This window comes from Dermochelys coriacea, chromosome 17 (genome assembly GCF_009764565.3).
Source record: "Dermochelys coriacea isolate rDerCor1 chromosome 17, rDerCor1.pri.v4, whole genome shotgun sequence".
Taxonomy (NCBI): domain Eukaryota; kingdom Metazoa; phylum Chordata; order Testudines; family Dermochelyidae; genus Dermochelys; species Dermochelys coriacea.
The window spans coordinates 6,539,533-6,556,849 of record NC_050084.1 but is presented as its reverse complement, the minus strand read 5'-3'; the positions used below and the strand labels follow the sequence as shown (position 1 = coordinate 6,556,849).

Genomic DNA, 17,317 nt, shown 5'->3' with positions numbered 1-17,317 from the left:
AGAACCCCATCTGAGAGCTCCCACTTGGAGATCCTCAGAGGAAACACTCAGTAGCTGTGGAAAATATTTACTATGATGACATTTGATGGGTTAACTTGAAAAATACCGCAGTAGCTAACAGCTTTTTTTCTCCCTAATGTGGTTCCCATGCGTTTATCATATGAAGTAGGTAGGCCTCCTGTTTAATCAACAATTTCAAGAGTTATCCACAATCCCTTTATCTGGCAGTTCTAGCGCTACCTACCCCATTTACATTTAATGCCAAGTTCAAAACCACAGTCACATTAGCCTACCTGCTTGTCACCATGAAAGGTTTTCCTCCTTTCCCCCCCCCTGCTGTTGGTGATGGCTTATCTTAAGTGATCACTCTCCTTACAGTGTGTATGATAAACCCATTGTTTCATGTTCTCTGTGTGTGTGTATATAAATCTCTCCTCTGTTTTTTCCACCAAATGCATCCGATGAAGTGAGCTGTAGCTCACGAAAGCTTATGCGCTAATAAATTTGTTAGTCTCTAGGGTGCCACAAGTACTCCTTTTCTTTTTACAGTCACATTAGGAGACATTGACTCTTGGTGCCAAAGGGTTAATCTCCCTTTTTATCCCAGCAATATTGGAGAAACTCACAATATCATGGCTTTATTATTTGATGATCTTTAATTTAGACGTTTAGAAGGATTTTGTTTTGAACAGACAGAGTAGTTTTCACTATTCCCACTTGATGCATCTGACAAAAACTCCCTTTTCTGCTGCTGTTAACTTTTCCATGGGTCATTTTGCCCCTCTCATCTTTTCATTTCTTCCCATTTGTTTGGAGAGTCTGTTGACTATCTGTGTGTGTTCTAAGGCAGATCACAGTAGTGATAAGTTCAGCAGCTTCACTGAATGTAAGTGCCCTGGAAACAGAAAATTATCACATTTTAAAATGTTGATAATTTAATAGAGTATATCAGGGAAGTTATTAATGTTCACAAAGATGAACATTGCTTTCTATGGTATGCTTCAGGTCCCATGGATTTCTCCGCTGCCAGTAAAGTCAGTGAAATGGGTCTGAAGGCATGTAGCATCTTTCAGGAATGAAGCTCATTATTATTGAGTGGTTTTAATAATTGGTGGACTTCCAGGGGTTTGGTTTAGATAATCATCCAGATGTGAAGTTGCTTATCTGCAGTATCCATGCCTGGGGGGGGAAGGGGGGGAAGCAGAAGACACATTTTTCCATTCCATCCCATCTTTGGCTTCTTCCCATCTACCTGGAGAGAGACCCAGCTTTTTGCTAACGACTGTGTGTTGAGAAGGTGATCAGCCAGACCAGCTCATACTCTAGTCTCTTAAAGAGGTGTCCAGGTATGCCTTCTCTCTCCTAATTCAGTCTTGGGGTGGCACGGCAGGCAACCCTTCCATACCTTTTTTTTAAGGGTAGCCAGTAGATTCCTTTCCTCTCTATATCTCGTGAGACCATTTTTTCTGCTATTTCAGCACATATGGTTCTCATCATGGCTGGAGAAGGGAAAGGCAAGAACTTCACTTCAGAACTTCATCAAAAGTTTGGTTCAAATTTGGATCTAAAATTGTTTGAATCAAAGGAACTGTTATGTTGTTCAAACAATATTTTCCATTTAATTATGGATTACCAGGGTATTTGCATATCAGTAGAAGCTTTGGTTCTTTCAAATATTCCTGCTTCTCCTTCCAGAGTCTTAATTTGGAAACATTTCAATTTTTATGTCAACTTATTGTTCGTTTTGTGAGAAATAACAACAATACATCATTTTATCACTAAAAGGACATAAGACCTTGTTAAAACTAAACAGCTCAACTGTCATTGGATGACACATATTTTAATTTTCTCAGCTAATTAAAGGTGTGGTCTTTTTTTAGATTAAACAGTGGATGAGTACATACTTTTAAAAAAAATTAAAATGACTGTTTATATTTGAAGGGGAACAGGTTTTTTTAAGAGTCTAATTGCAGGATGCAAAATTTGAGATTTTGCATTTAAATGTGCAACTTGTTTACAAGAAAAATTTGAAACGATGGATTTCATTTTTAGGAAAACATCTTGTGCTCACTCACTACCAATTCCCATCAATAATGAAGAAAACTGAAAAGTGAAAACTCGTACATTTATTTAAATTTAAAACCTCTTTTGATGGTCTGCCTAATGTCTAACATCAAATTATAACCCAAGTTTTCTTGTCACCTAATAACTGCTTTAGTTGATTCTTTCTTGGTATCTCTTAATCCCAAGGTGGTAAAGTGATTTAGCAAAAACTGCATCTGTTTTCTCTTGATACCTGATAACTTCTTAATGAGTACTAACAGCTTATGTGAGAGCAAGGCCATTAGCACTAATGGATAGGGAGGACAGCTGATATGGCATGGGAAAGGTTAAAGATTACCAGGGAAGTTTTTGAGAATATACACATAGCACAAGGGAATAAGCACCATAATGGTTTTGCACTGATATTTATGTACTAATGGACTGGGCCAAATCTTTGTACACCTATTACTTTTCAGACGTCTTGCAGTCACAATCTGGTATAACATATGACAGTAGTTCAGTTTGTTAAATAAGCATGCTATGTGTTTTATAGAAAGACTTAAATAGTGTGCTTGTCACTATATATAATCTAACTCGATATAATATTGCAGTTACTTTCTTAAGAGGCTCATTCTAACCTGTTCTTGCCACATAATCTTTCTATGTATTTTACTGAGTCTGTAATGCTTACATTTCCTGGCTGCATAAAATACCACTGCATTAGTGTATGTCGCATCAGTATTGGTCAGTTTTTCTGAAGACCTATGTGTTGTAACACAGTATTGTGGTATCAACTTTTAGGTCTTTCCCTTCAGATACCGTTATTTGTTTTGTTGTATATTATTTTTTATCTTCTGGATGAAACATTAGCTGTTAAAGTTTGTTTTTTCTTATTCATTGATATGAGTAAGAAAAGACAAGATAAGAAGCAAATAGCAGTATATATTACTAAAGACTTTAAAACCAAAAGGCATTCCTTTGATAAAGGCATGGCTCAATTTTAAGTGGTAGCATCTCCATTAGCATTAATGGGGTAAGTACATCAACAGAGGCATCTCAGAGGTTAATCAGGCTTCCTGGCTAGAAATTGCCATCAATACAGTGTGGCGCCTAATTCTGTTGGTCCTTCAGAGGCTTTCCTGACAACACACTACCAGACTTTGTGTAAGTCATTTCCTATGAATTATTAAAGCAAACGTTTGGCTGCTAATTGATGAACACTAATGTGTTTTCTAATCACTGCAGTTTGAGTTTTTAGCACTAAACAAAGCAGTTACAATTGATTTGTGGCTTATTCTTGGTTTCAGTTTGTGATCTGTATCTTTTTTTTTTCCTTTTCAATTTAGCTGGCAGCTTTGCTTGTCATTTTAGTTAAGAATTTGTTTCTTACAATGTCATTTTGTTCTTAAACTCCTATTATATTTATTTATCAGAGCGGTCCTCGGTCCAAGGAATAACGTTTCAGAGTTGTAGCTTTTTTTTTTTTTTTAAGCCATCTCTCCCAAACTGTCCTGTTCTAGCCCCACCTGCAGAAAAAAAGTTAGTAAAGTATAAAACCCAGTGGAAGGGATACATTTTCAAAGCAATGCCTAGGAAACGTGAACTGTAAGTCCCATTACTGGTAGTGGGATTTGTGTGATCTGCTGGAAGTCCTCCTTCCCACCACTTTGAAGATGTAGCCTTTAATGTTACTGGTTTTGGGTCTCATATTCAAACCATATTAGAACTGCAAAAGGTGAATTCTTGAGAAATAAATGACTATCCCTGTTATCCCGTTAAATCCATCAAGGGCCACATCCTTCCTGTCTTACTCATCTGGATACCATTGCCTTCAGTGGGGCTATTAATATATGAGTAAGTCGAGCATGATTTGGTCCTAAGTAAATATTTCTCTATGTAGTGGGAATGGGCGATGGGATGGATCACTTTGTTTACCTGCTCTGTTCACTCCCTCTGAGGCACCTGGCATTGGCCACTGTCAGAAGACAGGATAATGGGCTAGATGGATCTTTGGTCTGACTCAGTAGGGTCGTTCTTATGTAGTGAATGTGTAATGCTTTTATTCCTCTCACTGCAACTACAACATACATTTGTTCCCTGTTACCATCTCTGAGGTGACGTATCAAATGAAATGAAGGATAAGCTTTGTATATTTCTGTAATTCATGATCATGGAGGAGCACGGTCATATGGCAATAGAAATGTGATCTGTGTACACACACTGCCCTTCTTTCAATGGGTTCTGTGCACCTGTCCCCTTTTAGTATAATATCAATGTATTGTAATGCTTTCAACTCTAGTGGCTTTTGTTCAGTACCTCCAGGAACAAACAAATAAAAATGTTAGTTTTAAAAAGAAAAAAATTAACATAATAATGTCTAAAGACATTACAGTGAATACTTCTTTTCTTTTTGTCAATGTTTTTGAAGCCTTTGGCTAAAATACATTTTATTTTCCAAAGAAAACTAGTTCACAAGATAGATCAAACTCTATTGGTAGCTTGCTAAGCCTTTTAAATAGAATGTTATTACATGTAGCATCTTACACAATTAGTATGTCAGCTATAAAAGCCCATTTAATTTGTTTTGTGTGTTTTTTGATGTATGGTGATGAGCAATCTTGTCACCACATTCATTGTGCTCTGAGAGAAATTTCAATGTAGATCTGAAAAACAGCCCTAAAACTGTATTTATTGGTTCTCTTTCTTTTTATAGACGATAAAGACTGGACTTACAATGGTTGGGAAAGTGGTTACACAGCTGACAGGGACATTGCCTTCAGGAGCAACTGAAGAAGAGATTTTAGTTCATAGCAATACTCGTCGAAGTCCTCTGGTGCCTGGGATCATCACTGTTATTGATACCGAGACAGTTGGAGAAGGGCAGGTAATACAGCTTGTAAAGAAACAAAAAGAGTATCAGAAGTGCCTTAAGCGTCACAAGACTTTAGAATTAAAAATGCATGATGTGCTTTTACATTTCCAAATGAAAAATATAACCATAATTTTTATCAGGTCAGGCAAATTTCCAGATGTACATTGTTATGGCTTAGGAAATGCTATTTGGGACTGAATTTAAGCCAGCATGAATATAGCCTCTAGTGCGCATTTACATGACATTTTGACAACAACAAGTGTGAAGTGTCACTTTCTGTCCCTTTAACACTTGCTCAAAAGTGATGTTGATTTATGCTGACCAGTTGTATGTGGGTTTGGTCTGATTACATTTATTAATTCATAATGTAGCAGAAAATTTTGACACTGTTCTAGAAATATGGTGAATTGTTTGATATGGTGTAAAATATTAATAACTGGGAGATCATGGTTAGCTAAGAAAATGGAGAACTTGGGTAGAAAGTCTGAAATTACTCAACTTTTCAAAGCATAAGTTTAAGTGAGTCCTAGTCTGCCATTTAATATTGTTTTTCTGACAACATAGTTAATTTATAGAATACAATTGTACCATGTAAGATTATCTGTTTTAAAAAACCCGTATGTTAACCATTTAAAATGGAAACTAATGTTTTAATTGAGTTTCTTTATAAAATAAAGGTGTCATAGGTTTCTTATTGATTTACTTCAACTAATCGTTTATTTTTCAAGGGCCTGATCCTGCAAGACTCTAACTGGTTTAATTATTTGTGATGGTTCCTCAAATTGAGTTTTTTCCATAATATATTTGTCAACATTTGCTGAATTAAAAATGAAAACAACAACTCCCTGCCCTAATTCCTTCCTATTTCTCCCAACCCCCAAAGGGCCCACATTAAAGTTCAGGATGTACTGTGTGTACAGTTATCTTGGTAAGATATTTAAAAAAAAAAAAAGTCATGTTATGTATGTTTCCTAACCGATGATAAAATAAAATATTTTCCTTTCCAGGTTTATAATATGCTGTCTGATACTTTAATGTTTCCAAGAATTAATTTAAAGATAATCAAATCCATCTAGTGTTGCCAGTGATTTGATATAGAAGCCCCTTCTCTCCTAAAAACAAAATAATACAAAACCAGCAGAAAAAAGAAAATAACACTATTTTATTTGATTTTACAAGATTCTGTTAGTAAAATAAGGCTGCTGGCCTTTGGGGTTCATTTTTGTTTCCTGGAAAATTTTCTGTTGCCTTTTCTTAGAAAGCCAGAAAAAAAGAAAAATTCTACTTCATAAATTTCTCATGAAGCCTTGTTTAATGCAGTCATTATTTCTGATGTTCTTGTCTGTGCATTAACTATTCTGCATTAGAAATAAAATGATTTATCTTAGGTTTTTAAGTCTCGTTGTTGGCTTAGAGGTTTTTATGAACTTGTCCTCTGACCTTACCAGTAGTAGGGAGTAATCAAACCTAGAGGACACTGTGGAAAAGTAGTTGTAAAAATGGTAGCAGTTGCCTTGCCCAAGTAACAATACAATATCATAAATAAGCCATTATTGGTAGTGAAACAATTGTGTTTTTTGTTTTAAACCCTGAAGTATCAGGTTTTGGGGTAGACACTATTCTTAGATCATTTGAATCCAGAAATAACTTTCTGGTGTTTGTATTTTTCTCACCTGGGATATGTAAACAGTACTGGGGTTGATAATTTATTTTCAGTGTGGAGCTGGGTCTCAGAATTTTCTGCATGGGTTTTTCTAATAAGGGGAAAAAACCTTCTCCCCCCCCCCCATGCACAGAAGGCCTTTTTATAACTTCAGGGAAAGGTCTAGGTCTATCAGTGAAGAAGCTTGATAAACAAAAACCTGGGAGATTTAATTTTTTTATGTGGCCTAGAAAAAGTTGGTTGTTGTACAACACTGCCTCTGTAGGGTACTTTCCTGCGTAAGGTGTATGATCTGCAATTGTGTCCTTTCTGAGTCATTGCCAGATGCTACCCTCCTACTCTGTTTCCCCCATCATTGAATTTAATCAGCAAATTTTGTGCACGGTCCTGGCTTGAACATGGCAGATTCCAATTCTCCAATGAATTAACTAGTTCCAGTGCAGGGGAGTGGTAATAAGAGTCAGTTGATAGGAGACTGGGAATGCTCCTGCTCTCTCACACTGATGGGATCAGGTACGTCTGCAGGAGGTGACAGGTTACTATTTAGATGATGTAGGATCCATCTGCACTACCTCCACAGACATGGGTAGTTTTCATAGCATAATTGATTCAGGCTCCAGTTTAGCGAGTCACTTATACAAATATCTGACTTTAAATGTGTGAGTAGTCTCACTGAAGTAAATAGGACTGCTCACATGCTTAAAGGTATTAGAGAGACTAGATGGGTGAGGTAATTGTTTTGTTGGACCAACTACTGTTGGTCCGAGAGATCTGAAGAAGAGCAATGTGTAGCTCAAAAGCTTGTCTCTGTCTCACCAACAGAAGTTGGTGCAATAAAAGATATTACCTCACCCACCTTGTCTCTCTTACCCTAGGACTGACATGGCTACAACAGCACTGCATTCTTAAAGGTAGGCACATGGTTAATCACCTTGCTCAATTGCTGCCTATATGACTACCTGAGCTGGGTTGATCCTTGCTCGTTCTATTTAATGTCTGGAAGGAAATGACCCCATCATGGCAAATTGGCTTGTCTATAGTGTCACCTTCACACCTACCCCATCCCTCGAACCTTTTTTGGGTTCCCCCAGTTGGGATGGAGAGTGGTTGAGCTGGATGGTTAATTTGGGTTACTAACAGGGTCTAATGTTAGCCCCATGCTCAGATAAAATAATTGTTCTACAGTTACAGGTCAAATCCCTTGTGTATTTTTATCTTTGCTTTCAAGGCACCACTCCTGGCAGTGATTAAGCGGGCAGTGATAGGACATAGTATCCAGATCTAGACTCATTCGGAGAAATGAAATGACAAAGTAGGTATGAGGCACCACTGGGTAGAATCCCTGACTCCTCCCAGGTGGAAAGAGAAGGATGAGGATTTGTGGTTTGGGCTATTACATCTCTGTTGAATTGGGATGGATGTGCTCAATGGTATCTTGGGTCTTCCTAAATTGCATGGGAACCCACAGATTCCACATAAATTTGTATTTTGGATTGAGTTAACCCTTTCCAGACACTGAAGCAAAGCCCTTTCATGCAGGGACCTGTGCATTGGGGGGGGGGGTGTGTATCTTAAAGGATAGTCAGAAATAATAGCAGCTCTGGAGGCAAGTTTCAGGGACATGGATGGGAGTCGGGTACCCAACTTCGAATGACTTTCAACTGGGCACCTAAGTGCCCTTTGTGAATTTCAAAATCACCCTATTTATCCACGTAGCACTAACCCCACCCTCTGATTAAAGAACTTGGGGCATTGTATTATATAATGGAATGAAAACAATTACAGTGTAATAAAAATAATGAAATGACCTCTTTAAGAGATAGCTATGTAAAAACAAATGAGAGGTCCAGTTTAAAAAGTGGAATAAAAAGCATAGGAAAGGAAGGTAATAAATATATGGCTAGCAGTGGTTCTCCTGCAAACACTTTTGAAAGGGAAAAAAGTAAGTAAAGGATTAAATGAAATAGGTGTCACTGGGGAGCTCGATCTATACCGTGGGGCCTACAACAGCAGAACGTGTGATTGTTGACTTTGGATATGACAGTATAAACCCGAAATTGGAGGTGTGTGTATGTGTGTGATATGCAGATTTACCTGCTGAAATTAGGGTTAAGACGCTTGTATTGAACATAATTAGGCCAGAAGTGTTAGAATTTTAAACTGATATTATTCTCTCTCTTTTTTAAAATTCAGTTTACCCTTTTATAGGCGGCCAGTGTAATGAATGCAAGATAGCACTCAGTGCGTTTTATGAGATATAATATTAACATAATATTTCTTAATTTGAAACATTATTAACTTTGTACAGAAATATACACACATATGTACACCAAAGAAATCTTTGAATTTAACCACACAGAGATGTAATGTTGTAAATCTCTGGGGAAAATATTTTTGGTAAATCTTATTAATGTAGATATATTAGTGAAATCTCACATGTGGCAGTTGTTTATGTGCTAGTTCCTTCTTTTAAAAACAGTGGTACTCTGAGAGAGTTTTTAACTGTAGTGTTGTTAAAAGAAAAGTGTAGAAATGTTGAATTATTGGATTATTTGGATTATATTTAAAAACTGAATAAAAATAATGATCAAGAACCCCAAGTAACTTTGTGGTCAACCAAAATATGTTACCACGGTCCATGTGCTTGTTTAAACTTTCTTTTAATGAAGTGTTACCAAACTTTTCAGTTAACTGCAGTGCCTATTTATTTGGATCTGTTAATTAGTTTAAATGGATAAAAACGAACCTATACAGATGTCCTCTTTTTTTTCTCTAATTGGAAATAAATACAGAAACCTTTAGTGGTTTGAGTTTTATAGAAAAATTATTTTCTTTTGACCTTTGATTCTTTATTCTTAATTAATTCATCAACTAGGCCACCCACATTTAGTCTGAAATAATGACCTTTTTCAAAAGCCGGCAGTTTTGTGACTGAATATAAATCTGTTAAACATCTAATATTTAGTTGATTCTTAATGTTTTTGATAGAGTGATGTGATTAATGATATATCACTGAGTTACTCATTGATCATTCAAAACACATGAAAATATCTGAGGAAATTTTTTTAATGTTAACTTCGAAAAATTGTAAGGTTATATAACGTTTGTCTTTTTATGTTTTAAAATGTGATTGGTGTTTTTTTCCTGTTCCCTGTTAACTTTTTATTGCACTAAAGAGGAATTCTTAAAAAAAAAAAAAAAAAAAAAAAAAAAAAAGAAAAGAAAAAAGGGCAGACTGCTGCAGTTCCATAAGTTCATTTCCATTTGGTAAGGAGTTGATAACAATTGAACCAAATAAAGATGCTTATCAAGTATCAAGAATCATTTATGGTAAAACAAAAGGCTTAAAGAATAAAGGGAATTCAACAGTAAAACTTTAACGGCATACACAATTCCATTGGTTATTAATCCCAGTACTTTTACTTACAACAAAGTACAATTTTCACAAAAGTTAATTCAATATTCTAACACTCATAATATACTTCACTTTTTATATCTACATGGATTACAGATATATATAGATATATATAATAATGTAAATAAAAATAAAATATAGCAACAGGATTCCCTCAGAGCATAATACTGTCTGCCTTACTTTTATTAAAGGGGATCTGCTTTTTGTCAAGAAGACATTTTTGTCTCAGATAAATGGTTCAGGCTGAGCGCAAGGCTGTTTTGAGTTTATGCTGGATTCTATTAAAAGGAGTGCAGTAGTTAATGCCACAGATTTATCACTTTTAGCCCTTTTCCACTGATGTTTGACCTTAGCTATAATGGTTTTGGGGGTTTTTTGCACATACATCTTAGGACCTGAAGCTGACAATGCACTGACTTTAGCTATTTAAATCCACTGAGACTTTAATGAAGATATTTTTGTATGTGCAATAGTTATAGAATATTTTATTCTTCATATTTCTGTTGCTAAATTGATTAGTTTGATCCCATCATCATAAAAATCGTTCTTAATTGTATTAAGAATAAGACCAACTTGATTCAATTTGTGTCCATTTTTTTTCGTGTTACTTTCATATTTTGTTTAAAAGCATGTCTCCACTGGGGTAAGTCATGTAATTTGCCTTTAAAGATTAAAATAATTGAAGTCACAATTGTCAATGGCTTCTGTTCAACAACATGGAATATACTAAAAATTAAGTAAAACACAGATTAGGAATAAAAGGCTTTAGTTTAAACTATCTCTTGCCTTCAAAGCAAACATTGTATTCTAATAACAAGTGTAATGATTCCTGTTGGTTTTTTGTCTGTTTTTCTGTTTAAAGAAGATAAAGACTACTTTATTAATCTTTTATTGCTTAGTGTTTTGTTGAACTTCAATGTAGTCAGCTTGATAGAGCTACAGCAGTGACTCATGTTCAATTAAGCACTGGGTAGAGCTGCTTCTTTTGAAAATTGCAGCTATCTGGCTGAGGTGCTGGTTGGGCATCTCAGATAAGATGAGTGGTGATTTTCAGGGTCTTGACAGAAAAGGCCTAATGTTGTTTTTGTGGAATTCTTAATTTCTGATGATAGGGAAATATGTATGGAAGCTATTTGAGTAACCTTGTGATACCGAGTTACCAGGCATTTGTGAGGACAGTGGCCAGATTCATGAGCCTATTACTAAAAGTGACTAAAATACAGTTTTAGGGGCTTCCCCACTCTGGCAGCAGCTGAAGACATCCTTAAGCAATTTGTGCCATCCTTTCCCAAGAAAGGATTCCCACTTCTGCCCTTCGTAGTTGCATATAGTCTGAACTGGTGGAAAGGGACGGCTTTACAACATCAATGTTGATTTAATGTACCTCCCAATCACCATGGATAATTCTCAACCCACTCCAGCCCCTCCAGTACCCTTGCAGAAAACTTCTTTAATTTCAACATCAACGTAAAGTGTCCCCATCCCATCTTCTGTGAAGTCTATCTAGAAGAATCCCCTGTGGTCTGAATACCTTCTTCATTGCCTTAGCACTGCAGCCTTCAACCTTGTTCTGTAAATGAAAATTGTGCCTCTTGTACTGTTACAGGGGTATAGTTAAAGACACCTTTATATTAGTATTGTTGTGTTCATACTAGGGACAATAGATCAATAAAAATTTGCATCTAGCTGAAAAAGTCACATGGAGTACAAAATCTGCAGGAAGACTAGGTCTTCATATTTTCCTTTTTGAGGGAGCTTTGAAAGGACCATAGCCTAGAGTTCATTGCTGGGCTCTTCTCTGGCTAACAAGACTGATCATCGGGTAAGCCAGGGAAACCCCTTTGCCTCTTCCTTCCATTGTAGTGTAGAGATGGCAGAGACGATATTGAGATGTGAAAAAGGCCTCTCCCTAGCTTACCACAGTAACTGACCAATCAGACATGCAAGAAAGGGAAAAACAGTAAAAGTTTCAGGTACACCCAGAAGATTTTTAAATACAAGTAAGTGATGAACAAAACATTGTCCATTTCAGGTCCTTACTAACCTCTCTCCTGTTTTCCAGTGTAATTTCCTTTGTTATGTTGACTTTAAAAACATGAGGGATGTGTCTAACCTCATATTTCCCCACATTGGCAGGTATGTGAGGTCGCTAACCCCATTTTCTTAGTGGCTGCCATGGTAGGGAGTGAAAAGTATTCGATGGAAAGACAGTGTGGGGCTAAGAGCCATGAGAGTTGGAGGATCACTTTTAGGAGCTCTCCACCTCCTGTTAATTTCTGTATTTTTGAGTCACAAAGATTTGAGTTCTTACTCTCTTTTGCTAAACATGAGACACTGACATTGCCATTTGAATAAGACAGCTTTCCAAAGAGTCAGACTCTCTAGCATTTTGGGGTTTGCACGGTCTTCAAGGCCTGTTATGTGTTTCTGAAGGTAGAAAGGAGACAATAGAAATCATTTTGTTCTTATTCCTTTAAAAAAATCACAAACAGTGGCATAGTAAATCCAAGTGAAAAGATTAAAAGGTAGTTCATTTGTTATGTTTGTAAGTCAGCTTTGTATGAAGAACCGGAGATTATTAGAAAACTGATATTAAATCACTCACAAATTACGCCCTTCCAGGAAGAGCATTTTAAGTAGCTGAAAAACAGTTTTAAAATTTGAACACCATTTGCTTAACCTATGAACGATAAATGTTTGGCTTTATGCTGTACTCAAATTAGGGTGCCTAAAGCGTTTCACAATGCCTAATGATCCTGTGGGATCCCTATTTGTCATTATACTTTCAGATTAAAAGTGTTTGCGTTTTCCTAACAGCCAGACTGTTCTTTGACCGTTGTACAGAGATTTTTGTTTTAGAGATAATCATCTCAGTGCAACTTTCTTTGCTTTAAAAGAAACCCACACTGAATTAATCATGTTTGCTGTCTATATAAAAATTTGCACATGCAACAGATCAGAGAATATATATTAACTTGTTTTAACTGTGCTTTGGATGAATACTGATATCTACAAATTTCAGGTTAACAAAAACTTGGTGTAACATGACTGGATTTAAAAATCTGCTGTTTCATGTGTGAAACTAGCTTAGGGTGCAACTGCCATCTTTAATTCTGATGGGGAGGCCTAAGGTAAGACTACATAAAAGTGGAAGCTGTGAAAAGATGATATATAGGAGTTATTCAGTGCAGCTTATATAGGCTGTGAAAAGGAATGCTGTTTCTTTGAAATGCTCTTAGGAAGATCTCCAGACCCTTTTCTTAGTGGTTCTGGAATCAGTACAGAATGCTGACAACGGAAAGCAAAACCATAATTGTCTGTATATGACAGTGCCAAGTAGTTTGAACGTTTAAAATAAGTCGGGCGCAGGCCTCCTCATCTCTATTACATGACTTCTTTAAACATTTTAAAATGATTTCTCATTTTATGCAATGACTGTTAAGAAAAGGAAGTTTTAAATGCCCTCAAGTATTTTGGAACACAACAGACAAATTATTATAAACTTGGAAGAAATAATTTTATACTACCTTATTAAGAAAACTGGAACCTTGCTTATTTACTGTAGATGCCATTCACTTAATATGGGTTACAGTGTTAATAAATTGTCAAATGTTTTTCATTAATAATCTTCTGGGATTATTTTGCTTTGTTTTGAGTTTTCCTTATTTAACTAGAATCATAGAAATGTAGGCCAGGAAGTGATATTGAGAGGTCATCTGGTCCAGCCCCCTGCACTGAGGCAGGACCATTCCTGACGGGTTGATCTAACCTGTTCTTAAAAACCTCCAGAGAAGGGGATTCCACAGTCTCCCTTGGAAACCTATTCCAGTGCTTAACGATTGTCAACAACTAAGTTTATAAGGGAGTTGTTTCAATATACACACTCAACCCTCCTCTTCTGTGTGCTAGGGTGTCTGGACCACATTACTTCCTTGTCATTCAAACCACAATGCTTATAGTTGGGGACAACAGAACACTGAAAACCAAGGATCATGGGCCAAAGTAGATACTTTCTACTCTGTACTTTTGATATTTTAAACTGGTTTCAAGTAAACAAGATTATAATAAAACAGTGGGAACATACTGAAGTGAAGTGTCCTGACTACTACAAGATGGATTAGATGACCTAGCAGAAGTGTTCAATTTATTTTTAGTTTATTTTTCCCCTTTGCATAAGCAGTTTTTTTTCCTACTTGCAGACAGTTCTGCTACATATACTTTAAATATTACAAAGGAAAAGGTTTTCCTGTGTCATGATTAAGTGACACCTCCCGCTTTTTAGGTTGCATTTGTGCTACCTGTTCTTTTTCTGTCATTTTTTTGTTTCGTCTTGCTAGAAAAATTATTTCTTGTTTACACTTAAGGAATTATGTATGCTTTTTGGCTGAAATTGTCCCTGATCAATCCTGCTTGGACTAGCTCAAACAAATTGGCTTTGTGCAGGACAAAGTCCACCTACAACCTAAAGAAAAGTGAGATAATTCCACAGCTTCTGTACAGCTTCTTCTTGAGTCCCTGGGATGGAACAGGAGATTCTCTTCTGAAGTAAAAAGAATGAGGAGTAGTTGTGGCACCTTAGAGACTAACAAATCTATTCTGAAGTAGAAAGTTGACCCCACTGGATCTTCCTAATCATAGACCTACTGGCAACAACCCTGCCTCAACCTGCAGCAATCTAGACCAGGAGCCTAGCTTCATAATACCCTGCACAAACCTGCTCTGTACCCACCAACACTTCATGCAGCAGAGCAGCAATAGGATTAGTTCTATCTGTAAGCGATAAGTAAAAGGGACTCCCCGTGACTCCTGTAGTATGTCCAGTTTTTTGTAGTCTGCAGTATGGGAGTTGTATGCTTTAAAAATCACTCCATGTCATCTACAAAATATTGCAGAAAATTGTGCAATTGTCTGGATGTTTCCTATAGTTTTACATGTATTAATATTTCTAATTCCTGATAGTATGTATCTTTTGTAAAAATGGATATTCAAGTGTTCGTAATCCTGGCATGAATTCCCACTGCTTATGAAGAGGCCTGTTGGATTTCTACTCTTCAGGAAGTCATTAACAGAATCTTCAAAATTCTGCAGAGAAGTGCAGAAATGAGTGTGTGTTGAATGACTGTGCAACTTTGACTGCATAAAGATTGTACCATACAGCAACACCTAACCTTTCTTTGTCTCCATTAATATTATGCAGGTGATTGTTAGCGAGGAGTCTGATAGTAATGGTATTGTGGCCCACTTCCCTGCCCATGAAAAGCCTATTTGCTGCATGGCTTTTAACCCCAGTGGTAAGTTCCTTTACCATCGTTAATTTTGTATCATATTGTATGTGAAGAGTAAAAAATGTGGTTCATGTGTATTATGTTTCTTTCAGGGAATTAAAAATTACATCAGTCTTTTAGTAGTCCAATATGGTACATGCACATGATGACTTTGGTAAACATTGGCATCTGAACTCATTTAGTTGACTGTTGAATATCAGTTGACAGAAACTGCAATTAAATTGTCTTTTCTGGCACTTTCAGCCTCAAACAGCTATAATGCATGAAGGAACAATATGACTAATATCTGTAGTAATAGTTATAGCTGAAATACTAAGGGAAGTTAGTTAATTATGTTTCCTAATACACTTTCCTTCCAGAAGTTAGGGACCATAACTTTCCTAAAATATTTCTTCATCCTAGATTTGAGAATAAAATGGGTAATTTCAATTAAACAAATATTTTAAGGTAACTTGTGGTGACAAAAGATGTTTTGTTGACATGTAACCCAAGATTCTGCCCCTCCCTTTCTTTGGAGTACTGTGAGCCGTGATCTGAAAATATTTTAAAAACCTCAAAGAAAGCACCTTTTCCCTCCTTCCTCTTTGCAGATGAAGAATGGTTGTGGGCAGGTGAGATGCATCCTGTTAGTGAATCTTGTCCAGTTGACAAGTAATATGTTTATTAGTCTTCTTAAGACAGAGAAATAACTTTTTGATTGACTGCACAGTGGTCAGTAAAAGGGCTAGGGAATCAACATCTTCCGCTTGCCTAAATTAATGAGTTCTAAAACGTCGTAAATGCCCTGAAGATCTTGGGGATGAAGTCACATTTCAGAGAACTAAAACTGAATGTATGTCATGTATATCTTCACTTGTGGTGACCAGTCAGACTGATTTTGACATCCCATCTGTTATGTCAAAACTCCTTAATAGTAGTGTGCGGTTCAAAGCATCCTTACTATTAGTGCTTTTGACATAAAAAGCTGTATTCTTATCTCATAGTTTGGAGATTTTACATGCAACTCTCTGTGCATTAAGGTGAGAATGTACTCTGTAAATTCTAGAATGGTGATATTTTGGTACTGTTCTCAGTCTTGTGTGTTTGGTAAAAAAAATAATACTTAAAGTATAGGTGGTGCTGACAAATTGAAATAAATAGTTCTTTGGAATGCAGTAACCATTCATTAAATACTTTTTAAAAAGGGAAATGGTGTAAATTAGAGAAAAGGAAAATATTTATGCAACAACAGATTTTGTATTACTTTTATAGTTGGAGATATGAATTAGCATATATATTAGAATATCTCAGCTTTTTTTCCTCTTTGTTTGATCATGCACTGAAATTATAATCTTTTGTCTGTGATACAACATCCTGTTTCCATGATCTCATAGTTGAACAAGACACTTTGTGGGGAAAACATCATTTTCTAAACACAAGTATTTTCTGTCCACACTGGAAGGAAGACATGAGGTCGTGGTGTGGTTTAATTAGGCTGCAACTTTATTCATTTATAATATCTGGGAGTACCCAGCAACAGATCTCATAGAGGTGTGAAGAAGAGGTTGGCTCCCGCTGATCTGGATGTAGAAGCCCCAAACCCCCTTCTTCAGCTTCCTTAAAGGGGACTATGAAAAGGAGCTGGTGTTGGCTCCTTGCTGATGAGATTTAGGAGCCCCCCTTATTCAGCTCCCATAAGGGATGTTTTCCTTAAAATTCTTTTCCAATCCATATTATCTGATAATTGTATCCCTTCCAGACAGAGTGCCTGCACTGGGCATCTGCCACAAGGAGGTGCCAGCAAAATCCTTGGCTATCTTCCTCCCACCCATGATGGGTTCCAAGATAGCAACAGATTCCCTCCTCTTTTTTTTTTTTTTAAACCCAGGGTGAACTATATCTGCATCTGGTTTCTGTTTCCAGGCTGCCAAAGAGTGCACAAGCTGGACAAAGACCCACTCACATTAAGGTTGCGGTGGGCACATTGTTGACTGTTTGCTGTGTGTCATGAAACTCTTGTGGAAATGGATGACCCACGGCAAGGTATTAAATCATGCTGC

At 36.6% G+C, this 17,317-nt stretch overlaps 1 protein-coding gene across 10 annotated transcripts in view; it reads left to right on the top strand.

Moving 5' to 3' along the window:
• BCAS3 (BCAS3 microtubule associated cell migration factor) overlaps positions 1-17,317 on the top strand; it is a 492,153-nt gene that overhangs the window by 101,452 nt on the left and 373,384 nt on the right. For all 10 annotated transcript variants that reach the window (XR_006276226.1, XM_038375370.2, XM_038375366.2 and 7 more), the window contains exons 13-14: positions 4,757-4,927; positions 15,191-15,284. Coding sequence is in view for 9 of the 10 variants with exons in the window: in XM_038375370.2 (XP_038231298.1) it covers positions 4,757-4,927; positions 15,191-15,284 (265 nt within the window). In the remaining variant the exon portion in view is untranslated. The remainder of the gene's footprint in view (positions 1-4,756; positions 4,928-15,190; positions 15,285-17,317) is intronic.